This window comes from Capra hircus, chromosome 17, assembly GCF_001704415.2.
Source record: "Capra hircus breed San Clemente chromosome 17, ASM170441v1, whole genome shotgun sequence".
NCBI lineage: Eukaryota > Metazoa > Chordata > Mammalia > Artiodactyla > Bovidae > Capra > Capra hircus.
Genome location: NC_030824.1, coordinates 10,092,240 through 10,115,317, shown reverse-complemented (window position 1 = coordinate 10,115,317; position 23,078 = coordinate 10,092,240). Strand labels below are relative to the sequence as shown.

The 23,078-nt window shown below is 53.3% G+C and overlaps 1 protein-coding gene across 1 annotated transcript; it reads right to left on the bottom strand.

Annotated features, from left to right (window-relative positions):
- Positions 524 to 22,734, bottom strand: PLBD2 (phospholipase B domain containing 2). Its single transcript, XM_018061180.1, has 12 exons — positions 22,395 to 22,734; positions 14,157 to 14,250; positions 11,571 to 11,729; positions 9,151 to 9,251; positions 8,727 to 8,941; positions 6,715 to 6,812; positions 4,146 to 4,306; positions 3,462 to 3,557; positions 3,132 to 3,203; positions 2,151 to 2,303; positions 1,481 to 1,643; positions 524 to 1,376 (listed from the first exon to the last, which is right to left on the bottom strand). Exons 1-12 carry the CDS (start codon positions 22,682 to 22,684, stop codon positions 1,209 to 1,211), a joined length of 1,770 nt encoding a protein of 589 aa, XP_017916669.1. The 5' UTR covers positions 22,685 to 22,734; the 3' UTR covers positions 524 to 1,208.

Genomic DNA, 23,078 nt, shown 5'->3' with positions numbered 1-23,078 from the left:
CGAACCCAGGCCTCTGACCCCAGGACTATGTGCTTTCCTCTCCCCAGGCATGGCACAGTCTTGTCTCCAGTGGAGGCTCTGGGTAAGATCAGATGGGGAGGGACTCTCGCACTGATATGTCTTCCCCCACCGCCACCCCTGGTAGGACTCGGGAAGGTGGGGGTAGGCCTTGGTGGTTAACAGAGCCCTACAACGGGACCCAGAACAAAGTACGTGTTTAATAAGCACATGGCTAGGTAGATGAACAGATATGGGTGGATGGATGCATGGGTAGACAGACGGGTAGCTGGATGACAGATGGGTATGTGGATGGACGGATAAGTGGAAGCTGGACGGACGAACGGGTGGATGACCGTGTGGACGGACGAGGGGTGAGTGGGTTGGCAGGTGAGTGTCTGTACAGATAGATACACAGAAGGATGAACAGGAGGGTACATGGGTGAATGGTCGGAACTCAAACCTGAGAAGAGAAAGGACGCCGACCCGCCGTCCCCGCCACCCCAAGAAGCACAGCACAGGGGCCTCGGCCTCTCTCATTTAATGGCAGCACAGCCTGCAGTGTGGTTCCGGTAGCAGGGGGCCTGTGGGCCCTGCCTGGAGGCCAAGGCAGGCCGGCACTGGGGGGCGGGGGCCACGAAGCTGGAGCCAAGGGACTGACACTCCTGCTTGGCCCTGAGGAGGGCAGGACGCTCAGGCCTCTCCTGCCACAGGTAGCCAGAAACTTTGGTTTTTTGTAGGGTTTCCAGTTTCCGTTCTCCAGGAGGAGAAACCCCAGGGAGCGGACGGGCTGGGATGGGGATGGGAGGAGTGACACTGACCTGGAGCCAAAGCTCCAGAGCCACAGGCAGAACAGTGCTGGGATGTAGGCACTGGGGCCTCTCCTGCTGGCCCCACTGGGGGCCCAGGACCAGGTCCTGGGTCCCAAGGATGGTAGCGAAAAAAGCAGGAGAGAGACACAGAGGGAGATGGGGATTGCATCACCCAGGCAGGGGAAACAGTCCCGCGCCCCCTGGGGTTCCATTCCCCACCCCGGAGGCCGCCCAGACAAGAAGGAACCCGGCCCTGCCCCAGGTCCACATCCGGGCACAGCAGGGCGATGATGCCCCCTCCCCTGCAGAGGAGGCAGGCGGGAGGGCAGGGTGGCAGCCAGTCGGGTGGTCCCCGCTGGGGTCAGCGAGGGCAGAAGGCAGCATAGCAGAGACAGAACCTCAGTCCCAAGAGACCTCGATGGGCGAGAACTTCCAGAGGTCAGGTTGGCCCATGTGCAGCATGCCGCTGAAGGGCGAGGTGCTCCACTGGAACGGAGGCAGCTGGTCCCACGTGGGGCCGCTGACCGCCAGGAGGCGCAGGGCCTTGGCCAGGGCCGTGCTGGTCACCTGCAGGTGCGGGGAGGGCAGGTGGCTAAGTCATCCCAACCCAGGAAGCCCTGCGGCTCCCCCCAACTCTGACCACCCCACCCACAGCTGCCCGAGCCTGGCACCTTCACGTCGATGCCCCCGTGGGAGCGCTGGTGCAGAGCCTGGAAGGGGTAGGAGCCGTTGGCAGGGTTGAGGTCAGAGCGGGCCGAGATGGCGTTCTCCCCGTTGGGCTTGGGGGTGCAAGCTTTGCACAGTGACAGGGGGTCGTGCAAGAAGTCGTTATACCTGGACGTGGAAGGAGAGGAAACACCAGTTGTGCTGGGAGGGGAGACCGGACTCCAAGCGGCAGTCCCCTAACCCAGCTGCCTGCGTTCAATGTGCCACCTGGGCTTCCGTCACCCACCCGCCTTGGCTGGTCACTCCACACCCATCATTCAGCCCTCGGCTCTGCCATCCCTTGCTCCGGGTAACCCTCTGGGCCCCCACTCCAGGCCAGGCTAGAGGCCCCGCTTTGACCCTTCACATCATTTCCTGGAGTTCAGACAGTACTTGTTACACGTCAACATCACTGTGAGTACGGGATGGACCTCTGCATCCCCTGAGGGAGAGCGTGCTCCCCGAGGACCACAGGGGCACGTTCTGTGCCCTCGGCTGTCCAAGGACCTGCCGACGCCTCAGTCCTGCTGTCACGGATGCATCACCCTCTGCTGACCCCTGGCTTGTCGGGAGGCGGAAATGAGTTACTATAAAGCTCCGCCACACGATTCTGGGCTCCCAGTCGCCCCCTCGCACCTCATAAGCTGCATCATGGAGTCCAGGTCATGCACCAGTGAGTGGTTCCGTCGGAAGATCTGGGCCCGGGGGCTCCCATCGTAGGAGAACCACGCCCCGTAGCGGGCCACCAGCGCCGGCAGCCCGCTGGCATTGAACACAGACTCAAAGGACCTGCCGGGGACAAGGATGGTCACTCACAAGCCCCCCTGACTTTACCCGGCCACGGCCTGGGAGGCAGAGAGGGCAGTCGTGCCAGGACATGAACACTAACAACCCTGACGGTCAGGATAACAATAATCATGTCTTTTGTTTGTGCTGCTCGGCGGTTTCGTGGGGTGGCCAAGTAAAAGGTCTGGGCTCCAAGAGATGTGGGGTTCAAATTTTGACCTCACTACTGACCAGCTATGGAACCTTGGGAACTTTAGTTACTTTCTCAAGGCCTCAGTTTCATCATCTGTGAAACGGGTATAGGAGCCGTGGTTACCACATGCGGTAGTTGTACAGATCAAAGGAAATAATCTAGGAAAAGCACCGTGAGGGGTAAGGGGTGCTGGTTGTGCAGCCGATTAAAGCAGCTCCGGCTGGGGGCCCACGGCAGGGGTCGGCACCTGAGGCAGGCCACTCCCCACCACCCTGCGGTGGGTGCAGACTGGGAGGCCCTACAGATGCCCACCTCACAACTATACCCACAAACTGTCAGGGCTTTCCTGGTGAAGAGGGGTGTGGGGTGGGTTTCTTCCTTTTTTTGAAAGAATTTTACTTTTTCTTTTCTTTTTTCCCCCCGCTGGCTACACCACATGGCTTGCGGGATCTTAGTTCCCCAACCAGGGGACTGAACCCACACCCCACACAATAGAAGCATGGAGTCTTAATCCACTGAATCGCCAGAGAAGTCCCAGGGTGGGTTGCTTGGTGGAGCGAAAGAATCACCAGGGAAGGACCCCTCCTCTGCATGGAGAGCTGAGCAAAGGGAGGGGAATACCAGGAAGCAGGGCATACGGGATGTTGTAGCTGGCCCAGTAGGTCTTCTGGTAGAGCTCCGAGGTCCTGTCAGCCACCACCACCATGCCCCTGCAACCAGGAAGAGAAACGGGGTGCAAATGGTGAGAGAGAGGGCTCCCGCAGGCACTGCTGTGCTCAAGGACACCCGAAGGCTCCCCACTGCCCGCGGGTAGATTATGTCCCAAATCTTGAGCCCAATCTGTGGCTGCCTTCTCCTCCAGGCTCACCTTCCTGAGGTCTTCCCTCCCACACACATTCAGCGGCCTCTGGGCCCCCGCCAAGGTGGCTTCCGCTGCTGGGGTGCCCTGCCCCTTTCTGGGTACTCACGGGATCTGCTCCAGGACAGTGAGCACCCTTCTCCCAGGGCTGGGCCCGCCAGGGACGAACGCCTTGTAGTCCACGATCATCCACTGGTTGTTGTACCTGCCAGACCCCAGGAGGGAGAGCTGAACAGACCCGGGGCTGCTGCCCCAGCCGCCTGCTGTGGGCCACACACAGCCAGGAATCACGCAGCCAGGGTGCTTGGGGCGTGTCTGGCCATTCAACCATCACCTGGACACTGTGGCTCGCCCAGCTGTTCTCACACTCTCCTCTCATCATGCTGCTTACCTTCTCCAGAGGAGAAGTCTGTGGCTCCCTAGTACTTACTGGAACAAAGGTTAATTTTTCTGCCCAACATCCTAAGACCCTGTCCAATCCAGTTCTGGTGTCTCTGGCTCACAGGGTCCCCATCCACCCATGTCCACCTCCTCGGACGGCCCTCCCCACTATCCCCAGAGCTCTCAAGTTCCACGTTTCCTCCTGGCCTTTCTCTGGGAGCCTTCCCCAGGTGGAGGAGCCTGCGAGAGAGAGGTAAACCCTTTCCTTCCCTGTGCCTCCATTTCCCCACATATGAAACAAGAGGACTCTGCAAAGAGGGTGGGGTGTGTGGCCCTGGTGCCACGTCAGGTGCCCCCGGGGTCCTGAGTATTAGTAGGGAGGTTGGGTGGGGGAGCCACGGTGCCCACTCACGTGCCACTGTTGAACCTCTTGAAGATGTCGGCCCAGGAGTCCCCGTCCAAGGCCAGGCGATTGGCCACAACGTTGCGCATCCACTCCAGCACGCAGCCCTTGGGCTGCACGTACTTCCACAGGGCCGGGTTCCTGTTGCCGATGGTGGTCTCCAGGGTCACCTGGGGGAGAGACCAGGGGCCGCTGCACTGAAGGGTCGCCTGACTCACTGCTGGGGCGTGCCGCCACTTAGCGGCAGCGCTGTTGCACCATTCGTGGCTCCGAACTGCTGACTAGTTCTTTTTTAAAAAAACAAAAAACTGGCCTCAGAAGCAGTATTTAGGGAGTCTACAGACGTGGGTCCGGAATCAGAACACCTTTATTTGTACTACCATCAAACTGAAACGCAGCATCTTCCACTGCTAACGTGGGTGACATGCCAATGTTATTAGCGGTACTTGAGACAGTCACCAACAGAGGTCATGGATGTTTTCCCACCATGCGACAAGACTGCACACAACTCAGATCGTTTATGCTCCTTGTGCCTTCCAAATTATGGCAGGCGGCCCACCTGCAACCAGTTGCTTATTTAACATGCTAATAAAGCAGCACCTACCAGCAGACCCCAGAGGCTGGCTCTGTCTCAGACCACCGTAAGGAAGCAAATATTGAAAGGAAGCAAGTCACATGAATTTTTATTTCCCAGCTCATAAAGAAGCTGTGTGCACCCTACCGTGTGTGTGTGCGCTCAGTTGCTCAGTCAAGTCGAACTCCACCATACCGTGTGCGTGTGTGCGTGTGTGTGCTCAGTTGCTCAGTCAAGTCCAACTCTTTGTGACCCCATGGACTGCAGCCCGCCAGGCTCCTCTGTCCAGGTAAGGATACTGGAGTGGGTTGCCATGCCCTTCTCCGGAGGATCTTCTTGACCCAGGGATTGAACTTGTGTCTCCTGCATTGGCAAGTGGATTCTTTACCACTGAGCCACCTGGGAAGCCTTTCCACTATACTATAATCTATATAATTTACTCTAAGTGTGCAGTCTACTATAAATCTACTATAAATGTGCAATAGTATCATTTCTTAAAAACCGATGTGCATGCCCCAATTTAAAAATTGAAACGAAAAAAAATACCAAACTGATTACAACAGGCACACTGAAGATCACTAATCACAGATCATTGCAATGAAAATAATAATAATGGAAAAAATAAACCTGTTGCAAGGATAACCAAAATGTGACACAGAGGTACAAACTGAACAAATGCTATCTCATCTATACTATCTAATCTAAAGTCTAGTATGAATGTGCAACAGTATTATCTTAAAAACCAATGCACATATCTTAATTTTAAAACAGAAAAGACAAAAACAATACAAACAAAAAAAAAATGATTCCAATAGTCATATTAAAGATCACTGATCACAGATCACCGTAACGAATACAGTAATAATGAAAAAATGAAAAATATTGCGAGAACTACCAAAATGTGACACAGAGATACAAAATGAACGGATGCTGGCGGGAAAACGGTGTTGATCGACGTGCAGGGTTGTTAACAACCTTCAATTTGTAAAAATCACAGTATCTGCAGAGTGCAGTAAAACGAGGTATGCCTGTATATTAAAAGCCTACTTAAATACTATTTCGATAAACGCATGACAATGTAATTGGTCTCCTTTATAACCCTGTATATTGGTTTATGCATTTAAAAGTATTATTCTAAGAAGGGATTCAACAGCTCCCCAGATGGCCACAGGAGCCCGTGGCACAGAAACAGTTAAGAACCCCAATAGAAGGTAAATTTCCCATTTGGACACTTTCCAGGTAACAGAATCAAACCGGGATCAATCCTGCAAGGATCCACTGTCCTTCCCCAGGCTTCACTCCTGCTTTCCCAGCCCCAGACCGCAGCAAGGGGGTCCCCTCACCCACTGCCTGGCCCCTCTCAGGCTTGTTCCCACATCTAAGGGGACTAAATGCCCTGCTCCTCTCATAGACTAATAGAAACAAAAAAGGCCTTCCATCCCACTCCCCAGGAACTGGTGTCTTCTGCATCTAGTCTGTTTTTTAAGGGATGTTTTTTCCTCCTCTGCAGTGTTGCCCTGGTGACCACAGGGCTTGCTGAAATCCACCAGGGGTGCCAGGAACAGACTTCTGAGAGTCTGGCACCCAGCCAGGAAAACGGATAAGAACACCACGCTGGAATAAACAACACTTATGCAGAGAACCCGGCCAGGTTTAGAGGGGGCTTTGTGAAAAACCAGAGGAAAAGCAGAACAAGAAGCAGCAGAGTCACGGTGGAGAGAGAAATGGCTTTTCCTAAATATGTAAACACAAAACAAGGTCACTGGGGCAAAGGATATTTTTAAAGGGCCCAGACCAACAATTTCCCAAGAGCTGGGTGACAATGCAGAGGTCCCGGTCAACCGCAGGGTCTGGGGCCTGGGATCTCCATTTTCTGAGAGCACCCCCTGGTGGAGGACGGACTCACCCCGGGGTTGGGGGTGGGGACTGTCCACCTGCTGCACCCAAGCTGCCAGGTGAGAAGCTGCCCGGGGGAGGAGAAAGGTAACACAGAAGATGACTCACCAGCCCACTGCCAAGGATGTAGAAGTCATCACAGGAGAAAATGGTACCAGGGTAGGATGAGAAGATCACCTTGTTGCCAGGAGCCCGGGCGGATTCCGCTGCAAGGGCGAGAGTGAGCCGGAAAGAGGGCAGTGTGGGGGCTGGTCGGACAAGTCCATATGGGGACCCCCGCACCGCCACCCAACAGGACTCGGGGGCATCAGAGGAAGCCCCCCACTCCATTCTTTCTGAGAGTTAGCAAACCAGGCCATTGGTATAAAAGCTAGTAGCAAAATGGATACATAATTTTTAAATTATTATACCTTTTTTGGCTTTCCTTTTTTCTTGCAAAAATCTACTGCAAAAAAAGATAATTCAGAGAGCATACACCCAGAAGTCTCAGAGTACACACTCTGTTTTTTTTGGGGGGGGAGGGGTTATCCCCTGCTTCACCAAGGACAAATAAAAATTGTGCTTAAGACTGCACTCGGTGATGTTGGGACAGATGTAGACACCGTGAAAGGATGGCCACCATCACCTAATTTACACGTCCATCACTTCACACGGCTACCCTTGTTGTGTGTGTGGTGAAAACACTTAAGGTCTGCTGTCTTGGCAGGTTTCAAGTATACAATACTGTGTTGTTAACCACAGTCACCACGGTGTGCTTCAGGGGAAGTAGACTTTAAAAATCTTACCTGTCTTCTAACTGGGAGCTGGTCCTCTCTGATCAACGTCTCCCTATTGTGGTATGTAAATAAGACCTAGTTCCCCCACCAGGGATCGAACCCGGGCCCCCTGCCCTGGGAGCACAGAGTCTTAGCCATTGGACAGTCTCAAGTCTATTCATTTTTAGGAGGTCCATAGATGCACACATATAAATGCATCCCCCCAAATCTAGATGGATCCAAACCATAATGGCATCAGCGCTGTCCTCTTAGGAGAGGTCTGGAATACGGGAGGAGGGCATCAAGGGAGATGTATTTCTCCATCTCTAGTGCTGGAATTTGTGGCAGTGAGATCGCACTGACACATTACTAGTATAAAAAAATGTTTAAACAAATGGAACTCTGAGGTACATTTTATTTAAAAGTCCGGGAAAACAAAGTAACTAAACCTTCACAGAAATGATCCCCTGTGGGCTGCGGAGTGTTCCAATGACTGTTACTGTGTGTGTATCGTTTTGCCGTGTTTTCCAATTTTCTAGAACATTCGTGTGTGACTTACGTAGGTTGTTGTTTTTTTTTTTAAGATTGCTTTTTGATGTAGATCATTTTTAAAGTCTATACTGAATTTGTTACAATATTGCTTCTGCTGTTTATGTTCTGGTTTTGTGGCCTCCAGGCATGTGGGATCTCAGGGGCCCGATCAGGGATCAAACCCTCATCCCCTGCATTGGCAGGTGAAGTCTAACCACTGGACCACCAGGGAAGTCCCTATTTCCCCACTTCTTGAACGTGAACTGGGCACTTGACTTGCTTTGTGCACCAGATTATTGTGCCCAGTTTCACTGGGCCCTCAAGAGGCCTTCCACACTTCCCCACCCAGATGTCACTGGAACAGGCCTGAGCTAGCCTGTGGGATGACGAATGCCCATGTAGCCCAGCTGTCACGTCATCCCAGCCGACAGCAACCCCCAGACATGCAGATGAGGCCATCCTAGGTCAGCCAGCCCACCCCAGCTGGATACAGAAGCACTGGCGAGCCTGGCCAAGGTCAGGAGGCTTGGTTCAGAATAACAAAACCACGCAGTTGACCCACAGACACCCACAGACACTGTGAGTAAAAAAAAAATGGCTATTTTAAGCCTTTGTTTTAAATTTGGGGTGATCTGTTACGCAGCAGTATCTTGCTGATGATACACTGAGATAAAAATTAAAAGGAAATAAACAAGTTAACAATAACATGAACTCTTAGCGTGGCCTTACAGTGACCCCAGTGTATATAGGGCCAAGACCCACACCTCCTAGCCCTGCGCACACTGTGTACTGACAGACATGCCCACACACAGAGATCCACCCACGTCTACCCACCTTGGGGCCCTTCTCTGAACTGGAACCAGTACTTCTTCATGACGCGCAGCATGTACTGGTAGGAGTGCCAGGTGTTGTGGGCGACCAGGAGGTCACTCTGGCCAGGCAGCAGTTTGATGAGGGCAGAACAGGAGCCAGAGCCCATAGCATGGTTGGTCTTGCTCTTATTCAGGGCCACCTCTAAGTCTTCAAGGTCCCCAGAGATCTGCAACAGGCTGTGGAGGGCCAGGGTGCTGGAGGGCTACCACACCTGCATTATGTACCCATTTCACAGAGGAGGAAGCTGAGGCACTGGGAGATCTGGCAACTGGTCCAAGGCCATGTAGCCAGGAAGTGGCAGGGCTGGTACTGGAACCCAGGCCAGTCTGACTGCAAGGCGCATAGCCCTCTCCCCTGCCCTATGCACTCTGGGGGTGGCACTTACAGGAACCCCAAGGGTTTGATGGTGAACTTCCCAGTTGGAAAGGCCACACTGCCTTCATAGCTGTCCTCCAGGCCCTTCAGCTGCAGGAGGGTCAGCCGCACCTGGTGGGGGGAAAGGGATGGGGGCAGAGGGAGTGTGAGGCCTCTCCCCCAGGCTCACACCTACTCCTGCAATGGTTAACCACAGCCACCCCTCCAAGCTAAGCACCCTCCTGCCATCACCTAACTGCATGTCTCCATTCTGTGCCAACCCCAAATCACCCCCATAAGGGCGCAGCTCAAAGCCACCTCCTCCAGGAAGCCTCCCAGCCTGCCCTGGCCCACTGTGGACTGCTCCCTGTTCTGAGTTTCGTTACTGGCTATGCTGCTGGCTCAGGGCACTGGTCTCATGTGGCTGACTTCTCCCCAGTCACTGCCATTGTCCTGTAACCACGGAGTACATCACTGGGTCCCCCATGGGGCCTTGGCCTGGGCTGGACATACACCAGGCACTTAGCAAGCATCTGTAAGACAGATGGACAGAAGGACAGATGGATGGACGGGCAGGACTGATAGATGGATGGTGGCTGCTGAAGTAAACAAGAGGACGGAGAGAAAGGCAATCATCTAGATGGACGGGAGAGTGGAGAGAAGGACAGACGCCCAGGCAGGTGCTGAAGTAGATGGACAGGACAGGATGGATTCATTCCCTCATCTGTCAGTGCGCAGCAAACCTTCACTTATAAAGCACTGACGATGCGCCAGCCCCTGTGCTAGGTACTAGGGCCCGCACAGCAGACAAAGCGGATGTGGTCCTTGCCTGTCCTCATGGGGCCCGAGTCTGGTTGCAGACAGGCACTGAATGCCTTGTAAGAGTGCTACCAGGAAGTGCAGAGAGGGCAGGCGGCCGTGAGGAGTGGTGGGGGGCGCCAGACAGAGGGGGAGGAAGAAGAGTGTTCCAGGCAGAAGGAACAGCACGTTCTAAAGCCCCAAGGCAAGAGGTAGAACATCTTGTTCACGGAACTGGGAGGAGGCCAGAGGCCAGAGCACAGATCAAGGTCGACAGGCGATGAGGCTGGGGAGGGAGAGGGTGTCGCGGGCTTCTCAGGCCACATTATGGGCTGCGGCATCACCCTGGAACAACAGGGCAGCCCCTGGTGAGATTTATGAAGAGCCGAGAGAGAGCAGAGGGGATGGACCAACAGATGGACAGACAGATGCGTGCCGAGACTCTGATCAGAAAGATGAGGAATGAAGCAGGGAAGGTGGTCAGTCAGCAAGATGGCTAGACAGGTAGAAGGGAGGGCAGATGGACAGACAGGCAGATGATGAACCGTGACAGGTAACCAAACAGGATATAGCAACAAGGTGGGTGGACAGAAGATCTTGACGACCGGGCTAAGATGGGCAGGTAGGTGACGGATGGATGAATAAGGAGAGAGTGAAAGATGGACAGGCTTGTGGAGGGTGGACAGATGAGCTGGGCGGACAAACCAGATGCATGGATGCGTAAATGGATGGACAGATGGAAGGATGGGTGGGTAGGTGGAGGGGTGGCTGGGTGGGTGGTGTGGATGGAGAGACGGGTGGGTGGGTGGGGGGGGTGGATGGAGAGACGGGTGGGGGGGGATGGATGGAGAGACGGGGGGGTGGGTGGGGGGATGGATGGAGAGACGGGGGGGGTGGGTGGGGGGGATGGATGGAGAGACGGGGGGGTGGATGGAGAGACGGGGGGTGGATGGAGAGACGGGGGGTGGGGGGGTGGATGGAGAGACGGGGGGTGGGTGGGGGGGGTGGATGGAGAGACGGGGGGTGGATGGAGAGATGGGGGGTGGGGGGGTGGATGGAGAGACGGGGGGGTGGGTGGGGGGGGGTGGATGGAGAGACGGGGGGGTGGATGGAGAGACGGGGGGTGGGTGGGGGGGTGGATGGAGAGACGGGGGGTGGGGGGTGGATGGAGAGACGGGGGGTGGATGGAGAGACGGGGGGTGGGTGGGGGGGTGGATGGAGAGACGGGGGGTGGGGGGGTGGATGGAGAGACGGGGGGGTGGATGGAGAGACGGGGGTGGATGGAGAGACGGGGGGTGGGGGGGGTGGATGGAGAGACGGGGGGGTGGGGGGGGTGGATGGAGAGACGGGGGGGTGGGGGGGGTGGATGGAGAGACGGGTGGGTGGGTGGAGAGATGGATGTGTAGGAGGCAGAAAGGGAAGGGTGGACATGGAGGGAGGGAAGGTTGGAGAGATGTGAGAATGGACGGGGAGGCAGATGGGTAGGCAGATGGGTGGGTGGGTGGGTGGGGGATGGAGGGAGGAAGACAGGGCTGGCTGATAGGAGTGGGAGACAGGTTGGCCAGTGGAACAGGGGCAGCTGCAGTGGCAGCAGGTCCCTGAAGCTGACCCAACCTGCCGCCCCAGCCCTCCAAGCATGGGGGCTGCGCCCACCTGGTGCCAGTAAGCAGAGCCATTGTTCAGCTCCATCTCCTTCTGCATCCACTCCAGGTTGGCCTCTAGGAAGTTCTTGAGCCTCTCGCAGTAACCGACTTCATACTCGAAGGGGCCGCAGTAATTCACCACTGTGTTCATCCAGTACATGTAGATGAGCTGGGGGCGGGGGAGTGGTGAGGTGGGCGAGGGCAGGGATGGGGCAGCAGGGCTGCTCTCTTCCCTGAGGATCCCCCTGGCCCCCACTCGGGCTCAGAGGCCCCACTCCCATCCAGGTCTCCAGAGAGTCCAGAAGCCCTGGTGGGGACACCCCTGCACCTTCGCCCATGCCGGCTTCGGTCCCTCAGGGCCCTTCTCACCCAGCCAGCTCTTACTCCCTCCCAACAGGGCCCAATGCCCCTGGCCGCCTCCCTCTTCTGAAAGCCTTCAGCATTCACCATCTGTCCTAGATGACACCTTTTCTGCTACTGAGGACCCCCGCCCTCACCACAATCTATACATGTGGTTAGTCAGTCAATGACCAATTTTGTTGAGCACCTACTATGTCCTGCCTCATTGAGGACACAACCGTGAACTTGGCAAGAGAATCTCGTGCCAGTCCCCTGCCCTCAACTGCCACATGAACTAGCCTGGGCCGGGCTGGAGGACCAGAGCCCACATGACCCCAGTGGCCTCCGCCACCCCAGCTGATCCAGAGCCTCCCTGGGGGGCTGGTGTGCAACCTCAGGGAGATAACATGGGCAAAGAGCCTGGCATGTGTGTCTGGGGTTCCTCACGTGAGAACCACTTTGGGCCTTGCCTCCATGTTCCTGGCTCAGGCTACGAGGACCATGAGAGATGGACTCGCGCCTCATTTACCACTGGGCACCCCAAACCACGAGGGCCTGACCCAGTGTCTGACCTCTCCCCAGACATCGAGGTCCCAGGAGGGCACCTCAACTGCAACTGGGGGTCAGAAAGAGGAGAGGGAGTTAACAGAAGGCTGTCAGGCCGTATCCCGTCTCCTGTGACGTGCTCTGACCCCTCACCACTATGCGTCTCAGACCCAGCACGCTGCGCGTTCATTTTCACGGCTCTGTCAGCCTGCACTGTGTTTGGTACCGCAAGCCGGTTGCCTGGGGGCTACCTGCGGGTGGCATTTGAGTGTTCCCACCTCGGAGGCTGCTCTGAACCCCGCATGCGCATCCTCGGGTCACCTCTAGGGTACACGCCTGAGGAGCGGGGCCGCTGGGTCCTAAGGGACATGAGCGGGACATGAGCGTTCAGCTCTACAAGCCAACGCAGACTTACTGTCCAGCAGGGGTGTCACACCCCCACGCACCCCGTGGGAGCACGGCTGGCACACCACAGCCTCACCCATTCCCAATGCCTTCTGAAAGGTGTGACTACCGCTTTTAAACAGCCCCAAGGCAGTTAAAGCAACACAAAAGCTTGTTTACAGCTTCATCAAATGTAGTAAAGCCAGTTTAACCCAAGGAAGGAAGTGGAAATAACTCGTTCCACTCACTGATGAATGGATAAATAAAACTGTCTATCCCTAAGATGCGATATTATTCGGCCATAAAAAGGAATAAAGTTCTAACACACACTAAAACGTGGAGGAAACTTGAAAACAAGTGAAAGGAGCCAGTCACACAAGGCCACGTACTGTATGATCTCTCTCATAGGAATTGTCCAGAATAAGCCAATCCGTAGAGACAGAAAGCAGATTAGCGGTGGCCAGGGGCTGGGTGGAAGGGTGGAAAGGATAGTGACTGCTAACGGGTATGGGGTTTCTTCCTGGGGTGATGAGAATGTTCTGGAATTAGACAGTGGTGGTGGTCATGCAACCTTATGAATATAGTAAAAACCACTGGAGTGTACACATTTTAAAATGGTGAATTTTATGGCATGTGAATTCTATCTCAATAAAAATGAATGAAGGAATGAAAGGGAATGGGCATGGCAGCCACCCCGTGTAGTTTGGTGTGCGTCTCTGGGCTAGGGGAGGCAGGGGAATGGTGTTGAGAAGGGGATTTCAATTAATATTAGTAACATTCCAGGGCAGAGAAGGCACTGGCACCCCACTCCAGTACTCTTGCCTGGAAAATCCCATGGATGGAGGAGCCTGGTAGGCTGCAGTCCATGGGATCGTGAAGAGTTGGACACGACTGAGCAACTTCACTTTCACTTTTCACTTCCATGCATTGGAGAAGGAAATGGCAACCCACTCCAGTGCTCTTGCCTGGAGCATCCCAGGGACGGGGAAGCCTGGTGGGCTGTAGTCTATGGGGTCACACAGAGTCGGACAAAACTGAAGTGACTTAGCAGCAGCAGTAGCAGCAGCAACATTCTAGGGTTTAGTTTGGGCGTTTATTTTATTATTAAGCTTTGTAACTTGAAAACGCGTTGTGTTTTCACATGTATCAAGGAGTACCCAGGGTAAATGTTTAACAAAAACAGGTGAGTCTTTTCTTCCCAACTGGATGGAAGGTTGGGGGTGGGGGAGAGCCCCCTACACACATCTCAGACACCTCCGAAGCTCTCTAGGGAACACGCTTGCTGGGCGGGGGGAGTCCCAGGTTCCCCGACAGACCAGGCCCTTACCTCCTCGGACACAGCTGCCTCCACCACGCCCGCGGCGTAGGCCTGCAGGCTGTCATTGAAGCGGCCATTCGTGTGCAGCTCCAGAAAGGCCCACCTGCAGAGGTAGGAGAGGGGGACACCTGGTCAGCGAGGCGGCGAGTGTGAAAGGGGCGCTCAGCTCGGCTTGCGGCTGTCTGCAGCTTTAAACCACAGATGACAACTCAGTGGCGAACTGCCATTCACATGGATGTCTGTCGGTCTGTCTCCATGCACGTCTCAGGCTGAGTCCCTAAAAACAGAACTGCTGGGTCAAAGGATACTTGGACTTTTATTTTTAACAGATGCTGACAAACAGAGCTGAACTAACCCTTGCTTCCTGCCCTGCCCCCATAATACCAGCCGCTCCCTAGTGAGGGTTTCCTTCGCGCCAGGCACTGTTCTAGTCATTTCCATATCTTTTTAATTTTAAAAATGCATTTATTTATTTATTTTTGGCATCGCTGGGTCTCGTTGCTGTGGTGGGCTTTCTCTAGTTGCAGCGTGTGGACGTCTCATTTGGTGAAATTCTCTCTATACATAGTAGCCCACTGGCTTGTCACTGATATGGAAAATGCCTGTATTTTAATAGGTTTTTCCTTTTTCTTTTTTGCCATGGAGTGGTTTTCAGCTTTGTCCTATCTTTCCTTTATGGTTCTGGATTTCATCCTTGCTCCAAGGACAGAGAAATATTCACCCAGGTGACTTCTGTAACTAAGGAAAACATTTGTGAAGGTAATTTCTTTTAAGAAAATGAGGGCGACAGAAGACACCGGTGAAACCTTGAAGAAGTTACATGACAGGAGAGCCAGGCTGAGCCAGGGCTGTCCCATGGAGAGTTGGCTACAAAGCCACCAAAGAGCTCCAGGACAAGAACAGCTCTGCCCTAGAGAAGATACAGCAGAGATAATGACTATCGAACACTCACACCCCAAAGCTTCGCCAATCAAGCTTCTGGGACCACCTAAGGGAGCTGGACACAAAGGGCATACGAGAATGAATGCAACTGCTGTGACGAGAAAAGGATCCCCTGAGGAGGTACACTCCTGCTGCTACTGAGTAAAATCTAGGAAGGCTTCTCAGAAGAGGTGATAGTTGCTCCGGGTTTTGAAGTTTAAGTAGGAGCTTGCAGGAAGAAGGGGGTCAGAGGGAGGAGAGGGAAAGTAAAAGAAAGAAGGGCAAGCTCTGGAAGTTCCAAAGCAAAGAAATTGAGCCGCAAGATAAAATGAGCTGCGGGGACGTGTGATGGGGCCCCGACACAGTGGATAACAACTCCCAGTGCTAAGCACATCACATGTTTACTTCTCACTCTAAATTCTTCCTATGTGTACAGCTGTGGGACCCGAGGCTCAGAGAGGTGAAGCCACTTGCCCAAAGTCACACAGCAAGTAAGTGAAGGAGCTGAGACTAGCAGTGCAGAGCATGTGCTCTGAGTCTCTAACGTAACTGAGTTTTGTGGGCAACTGTTTAGTCCTTAAAGGTGAAGGGATCAGTTCTTACCAAAGGAATATGAGAGCCATGGACTTCCAGGTCATGGCTCACATAGAATCACAGCTAAGGACAGGAAAACACAAGAGCCTAGAAGAGAGGTCTTAAATTTCAAGGAGAGCAGAAAACAAAAAGAGCCTGGGCTTGTGGCTCCCTCAGGGTGATTTTGAATCCCTAGGTCTGTCTGTTACTGACTGTGTACCTTTGGACAAATTGCCTTCACTGGGCCTCGGTTTTCTCACCTGTAAAATGGGCAAAGTGACTCCCACTTCAGAGGGTTGTCATGGCAGGTGCCAGAAGAGAACTCCAGTAGATTTGGTGGTGGGAAGAAATCTCAAACAGAGCCCAGTATGTAGATTTACTTTTGACCCCTCGCAAAAAAAAAATCACAGGGAATCAAGAGAGAATGTATACAAATTACCTAAAACCAAAAAAGCTGTTCAGATGCTAAGTCTTGGTGATAACTGAAAGGTCAGTGGCCTTCCTCCAGAGAGCCCCTCCTTAAAAGCTCTCTGGCGGGGAGCAGGCTCAGTTAAGGCCATGGTGCCAAGTCCGCGGACTCAGGCAGTGGCGAGAACCCACCCTGTGGCCCGGACTCTCACAGCCCTTATGGAGGCGTAGGAGGGTCCTTGTTCACAGCAACCCTTTTTTTTTTTTCTTCTGGCTGTACTGTTTGGCTTGCAGGAGCTTAGTTCCCCAATCAGGGATAGAACCTGTGCCCTCTGCAGTAGAAGCTCAGAGTCTTAACCACTGGACCACCAGGGAAATCCCTGGCATTTCTGAGTAGAGCTGGAGAAACCTGGACCTTCTCGAAACATCTGGTGTTAGGGGCCTAACACAATAACCTACCCATAGATGCAGTGGGCGTAGGGAACCTCATGACAGGCTGCTGTGTGTAAGGAGGTGTCAGACACTACAGGATTAGAGAAGGACAAATGGTAGATTCAGGATTACTTCATGCTCAAAAGCATTACACACACAGAGAGACACACACCAGTACACACACGTTACACACACAGAGACACACACAAGTACACACACGTTACACACAGAGAGAGACACACCAGTACACACACGTTACACACACAGAGACACACACCAGTACACACATGTTACACACAGAGAGAGACACACACCAGTACACATACACATTACACACACAGAGACACACACCAGTACACACACGTTACACACACAGAGACACACACCAGTACACACACACGTTACACACACAGAGACACACCAGTACACACACATGTTACACACACAGAGAGAGACACACCAGTACACACACATGTTACACACAGAGAGACACACACCAGTACACACACGTTACACAGAGACACACACCAGTACACATACACGTTACACACACACACCAGTACACACACGTTACACAGACAAGTACACACACGTTACACACAGAGAGACGCACACAAGTACACACACGTTACACACAGAGAGACGCACACAAGTACACACACGTTACACAGACACACACCAGTACACATACACGTTACACACACAGAGACACACACCAGTACACAAACGTTACACACAGAGAGACACACACCAGTACACACACATGTATGTATATATGTTTAGGCCTGTTAGGCACAGAAAATTCTGGAAGAAAGAACTCACAGTGGTTTCATATATAAAAAGAAAGAATGGGGGCACAGTTTATCTTCCACATCCCATCTCACCTTTCTAAACTGCTAGAATTTTTTACCATGAATAGTTAAGTGTGTGCTCAGTCATGCCCGACTGTTTGCAACCCCATGGACTCTAGTCCACCAGGCACCCCTCTCCATAGGATTTTACAGGCAATACTGGAGCGGGTTGCCATTTCCTTCTCCAGGGGATCTTCCCAGCCCAGGGATCAAACCCACATCTCTTGCATCTCCCGCACTGGCAGGTGGATTCCTTACCACTAGCGCCACCTGGGAAGCCCAGAACAGTTAAGTACTATTAACTATTAACCTAATAATTAAGTACAAAAATATAAAAGAATGCAGCGTGACTCTTTCAAGCTGGATGAAAAGGAAAAGAATGAGTGGACAATAATAATCCACTCCCGGCGAGGCCACGGTACTGTAAACAAGGAATGAGTCGAGACAGTGCCTCATTACAGTGCCTCCTGCATTCCTCCCTGGGCTGCCTTATTCCAAAGGGCAACCGGGGTGATTCCATTTGCACGGTGAAATTTATTTACTTCACTGGCGTCCTCAAAAAACCTGGTCAGGTGGGTTTCAGCCTATCTTTCCAGAACACCTTGGAAAGACCTTCATTCGGAGAGGATTTCGGTGCTGAAGCCCCTGAGGCTGATCTCTGAGGATTCCTCTGTTGCTTCAGGCCTTAAGCCCTTATCAAATGACTCTTTTCCAGAACCTTGCAAGGCTGTCACCATTCTCACCACGAAAGTGAGTGAGCTGCTCCTGATCACCTGTAGTAAGTGTCCAGGTAAAGATCTGAACCTAGATCTCTCTACTGTTAAACCTGAAACCTTGCTGCAAACCAAACCTTCGTACTTTTTCAGCCTCAGTTTTCCCATCTGTAAAATGGGAAGGTTTGGACATTAGCAAATGACTTCTGGAATCCCTCACTGCCATGCTGGCTGACAAGTTTGAGATACTATCCCAGTTCCTGGACAAAAAAACAAAAACACAACAACAATAACAACAAAAAGCAGACTACTGAGAAGAGAGTGTTTCTAAAGAAAAATGTTCCCATTAGACTATTCTTGATTCAGAGATCATGGCCTTTCTGCTTGTTTGGGTCTAAAATAGCTGATCACTTTAGAAGATGAAAAGGGAAGAGATCAATAAATATTGTTCTGGTTTGTTTCTAATGCACTTGTTTGACAAAAATAAAAGTCAGCTGCACTGCATCTATTTCCTCAATTTTTTTTTTTTTTCTGGAAAGTCTACGGCCCACACTGTGATTTTATGTCAGGGGCAACAAATACGTCTGAGATGACGCCAGGGTTTAATGAAGAGGCCACATTTGAGAAGAGCCAGACCATTCTTGCGAAATGAGCATGTGTGCATGCTCAGTTGCCCAGTCATGTCTGACTCTTTTGCAACCCATGGACTGTACCCCACCAGGCTCTTCTGTCCATGATTTCCCAGGCAAGAATACTGGAGTGGGTTGTCATTTCCTCCTCCAGGGGACCTTCCCAACCCAGGGACTGAACCCATGTCTCCTGCACTGGCAGACGGATTCTTTACCACTGAGCTACCAGGGAAGCCCGGGACACGAGCAGGTCACAGATCTCCCTTCCCCATCACTGCTGTTTCAGCGTATAGTGTGCCCTGGACGTCCTCTACTATGTGGGATGTCCTGCCTTATCTGTGTCTATCACTCCTTTTCCATTTACATGTAAAGTTGATCTTTTGTGACTTTTCACAGAAACAGTTGGATAACTAATAAGAACCTGCTGTAAAGCACAAGGAACTCTATTCAATACTCTTTAAAGGCCTATATGGGAAAAGAATCTTAAGAAAAAAAAAAAGAGTGGCTATATGTATACGTATAATGGATTCAATTTGCTATATACTTAAAACTAACACAACATTGTAAATCAACTATACTTCAATAAAAATTTTTTAAAAAGAGTTGGGTGATAATTAGCCATTTTACTAGGCTGTGTTTCTGCTTGTTGGGTGGTAGATTTGGGTTGTTTCCCAGCTTCCTATTAGGTTAATTCCCTCTTATTGGTATTTACTTCCTCTCTCAACTTGAAGGCAATTCAGATCAAACAGCTAGTTGGGGGGGATCAGGTCAGAAAAGGTAAGGTTGGAGGGGGTCAGCCTCCCCAGGACCAAGGCCAGAGCCAGGCTGGGGCAGGCGCTGCCTCTGGGGGCATCTCTGATCCGCCAAGTGTCAAGCCCTAAATGTTTCAGGCTTCATGGGGACTGTCAGTCCAGTCAGATACAGCACAACTGAAAAAGGAGAGATTATGGGTGAAGGGACCACGTAAGTTATCCTGAAAATTCCAGGATCTAGTGAAAACTCAGGGACAGAGAGGAGGGAAAGATGTCAATTCTAGGCGAACAGAAGAGTCAAATCATGATTTCCACTCTCCAAAAATTGAGACAAGTCAGTCGACCCCAGATCAGAGGTTCAGTTGCTTAGTAAAGAGGATACCCCAGCTGTGCTTCTTACATCTCACTCCTGAGTTCTCAAGAGAGTGTCTTTGGGAGGAATTCCCTGGTGGTCTAGTGGTTAAGATTCGGTGCTTTCACTTCCACAGCCTGGATTCAGTCCTTGGTCCAGGAACTGAGATCCGACAAGCTGCAGAGCGCAGCCTCCCCCCACCCCCAAAAAAAGAGGGTGTCTGAGGGCTTGTTTTCCAGCTTAAAAAATGGGGGCTTCCCATGCAGTCTTCCCTCCATCATAGTCCCAAATGCTGTCAGACCCAGAAGGAAAGGGGCAGCGTGGACAGAAAAGATGCTGGATCGGTGAAGTGAGAGCAAGGAGTGTAGAAGAGACCAGGCTCCACTTCTCAGTTTCCCCAGCTGTAAAACAGGAGCAGAAGACACCCATTTCTTTTCTCTTTCATTCACTCCTTCCTTTAGTAAATAAACAGAGATACTCTGTGATCCCCCTGAATTTTCCTTCCAACCTCACCTTCAAGGGAGGAAACAGGATCAGAGAGGTGAAGTGATTTGCCCAAGTCACACTGCACCAGAGCTGAGCCTGGAAGAACTTTCCATCCAGCACAATCATGGGAGCCCTCTCCCCACTTTTCTGTTTTCCGTAACAGCAACACAGCCCAGTGGGGAACTGCTGGGGCCAAAGCCCCTCTCCCATGTTGAGCCTTACCTCTGTGCCTTCTCCCAGCTGATATCCAGGCAAAGACTGTCATGTTCTCTTAGCTCTGCTGCTGCTAAGTCACTTCAGTCGTGTCCAACTTAATGCTACCCCATAGACAGCAGCCTAGCAGGCTCCTCCGTCCCTGGGATTCTCCAGGCAAGAACACTGGAGTGGGTTGCCATTTCCTTCTCCAATGCATGAAAGTGAAAAGTGAAAGTGAAGTTGCTCAGTCCTGTCCAACTCTTTGCGACCCCATGGACTACAGCCTATCAGGCTCCTCCATCCATGGGATTTTCCAGGCAAGAGTACTGGAGTGGGGTGCCGGTGCCTTCTCCGTTAGCTCTCCTGCTGCTAAGTTGCTTCAATCATGTCCGACTCTGTGCAGTCCCATACACAGCAGCCCACCAGGCTCCCCCGTCCCTGGGATTCTCCAGGCAAGAACGCTGGAGTGGGTTGCCATTTCTTTCTCCAGTGCATGAAAGTGAAAAGTCAAAGTGAAGTCACTCAGTCATGTCCGACTCTTAGCGACCCCATAGACTGCAGCCTACCAGGCTCCTCCGTCCATGGGATTTTCCAGGCAAGAGTACTGGAGTGGGGTGCCATTGCCTTCCTTCTCCAGTTAGCTCTGCTAAGCAGAGCCAAAAATATATGAGTCAGCAGAGACTGGGTCACCAGATTCTAGAGTCATATCTCAAAGAGTTCTGGTTTCCTTTGTGGATGCCAGCCCACCCTGTGGCTTCCTCTCCCTGGAACCCCTCCCAGATTAGCCCCACTCAGCTCCTGTGTCTGCAGTAAAACCTCTTCCCACAATCTTAGGTCTATCTGTCTATCTAACACCCTCCCAAGTGCCACAAAGCCCCAGAACTGGGGTGTCCTCAGTGTCCTGTGTCTCCCCAACACCTGCAGGAATGAATGCATGCCAGCAAACTGGATGAGTCCAGGATGGGATAGTGTCCTTAGGGACACACAGGGTTCCCTAAGACCCTCCACACAGCCTGGGTCCTGGGCCTGGGCCATGCTGACAAGCCTAGGAGGCAGATGTTCCCCACTTCCAGGATTTTCCCTCCTCACAGTTTCCCCCACTGAATGGGGGGCCCCTCAACTCTGTGTCCCCATGGCCAAGCACACCAGGTAAGTGAGTGAATGAATGAATGGGCACAAGCCCTGGTACAAGGCCTGAGAAAGGCACCGCCCAACTTCCCAGGCAGAGCATATCCTCAAATTCCAAGCCACAAGATGGGGAAATGAGAGCCCAGACAGGCAGAGGAGTTAGGTAAGAGCCAGACATCAGAATGACAGCCCAGAGCCCAGTGACAAGGACAGTGACGGTGACTGCCAAAGACGGAGTCCTTGGCTCCATACTGAGCATCTGGACAAGCGACTTTCCCCTGGACCAGGAGAGACGAGGGAAGCGGGGAGCAGAAGCCAAGCAAGGATACCATCTGGGTCTTTGTGAATTCGGGGACTCTCTGTTTTCAGACTGGCCTGGAATCCAAGCTCAGTCCTGCTGCTCTGGTTCCAGAAAGGAGGCAGGTGGGGCTGGCACCCACAGGGTAATCTACAACCAAGGAAGTGAGAATTTCTCCTGGAGAGGCAGTACTATCCCTCCGGTCCCTGGGAGTGAGACGGGGGTTGGAGGAGGAAAGTGCTGGCCTATGTGGGGATTACTGTGTCGCCAGGGAAACAGAGGTCCTCTCATCCCTGGCAGAAGGCAGACTGGCCCCGGTGAGCTGAGGGAGGCTGCACTGGCCCCACCCAACCACGGCGCTGCAGCCTCAGAGGAGGGAAACTGGCCCGCAGGGAGACAAGGATGGGACTCTGTCACCGGCAAGAGGCCGGTCCTAGGGGCCGGCGAGGCCCGGCGCCCACGCAACTCCCTCCCCCGGCCGGCCCGCGCGAGATCCGGCCAACCCTTACCCGGTCTCGCGGATGGCGTTGGTAAGGTTGGCCCAGGCTACGGCGTCAGGGTGGCGGCCATCCACCAGGCTCAGCTGGCCCGTCTCGGGGTCCAGGAGCAGCGAGCGGCAGCGGGAGGCGGGCGGAACCGGCATCCCCCGTCCCCGTTGGCCCCTCGGGGTCGGGATCGCGCCGGTCAGGCCGCTCAGGAACAGCCCGACCAGCAGGGCCAGCACCAGGGCCAGCGCCAGCGCCCGCGTCACTGCCCGGGCCAGGCGGCCGCCCGGGGAGCCATACAACGGGGCCACCATGACGGCGCGGAGCTGGGCGCCGCAGCCCGGCTCACGTGACAGCACTCCTCCGCGGAGGGCGGGGCCTGGGCGAGCTGGGGAGGGCTGGATACGGCAGGCGGCGGGGCTTGGGCCAAGCCTTTCCGAGTGGGCGGTGCCCTGGGGGCGGGACGTGAAGGGCGGGGCCATCTTAAAGGGGACAGGCACCCTCCTTTGCCTACTCAAACCTTGCCATAGCACTCTTCCTCCCAACTTTTTTTTTTCCTCTGAGACTGTGCGATCTTCGGAGAAGGCAATGGCACCCCACTCCAGTACTCTTGCCTGGAAAATCTCATGGACGGAGGAGCCTGGAAGGCTGCAGTGCATGGGGTCGCTGAGGGTCGGACACGACTGAGCGACTTCACTTTCACTTTTC

Excerpts from the sequence above, each read along its gene's own strand:
- PLBD2 (XM_018061180.1), bottom strand. The coding sequence starts at position 22,684 with ATGGTGGCCCCGTTGTATGGCTCCCCGGGCGGCCGCCTGGCCCGGGCA. Across the intron at positions 4,307-6,714 it reads ACATCCTTGGCAGTGGGCTG|GTGACCCTGGAGACCACCAT; the intron begins GTGAGTCATCTT and ends TCTCTCCCCCAG. Across the intron at positions 3,204-3,461 it reads ACTGTCCTGGAGCAGATCCC|GGGCATGGTGGTGGTGGCTG; the intron begins GTGAGTACCCAG and ends TCCTGGTTGCAG.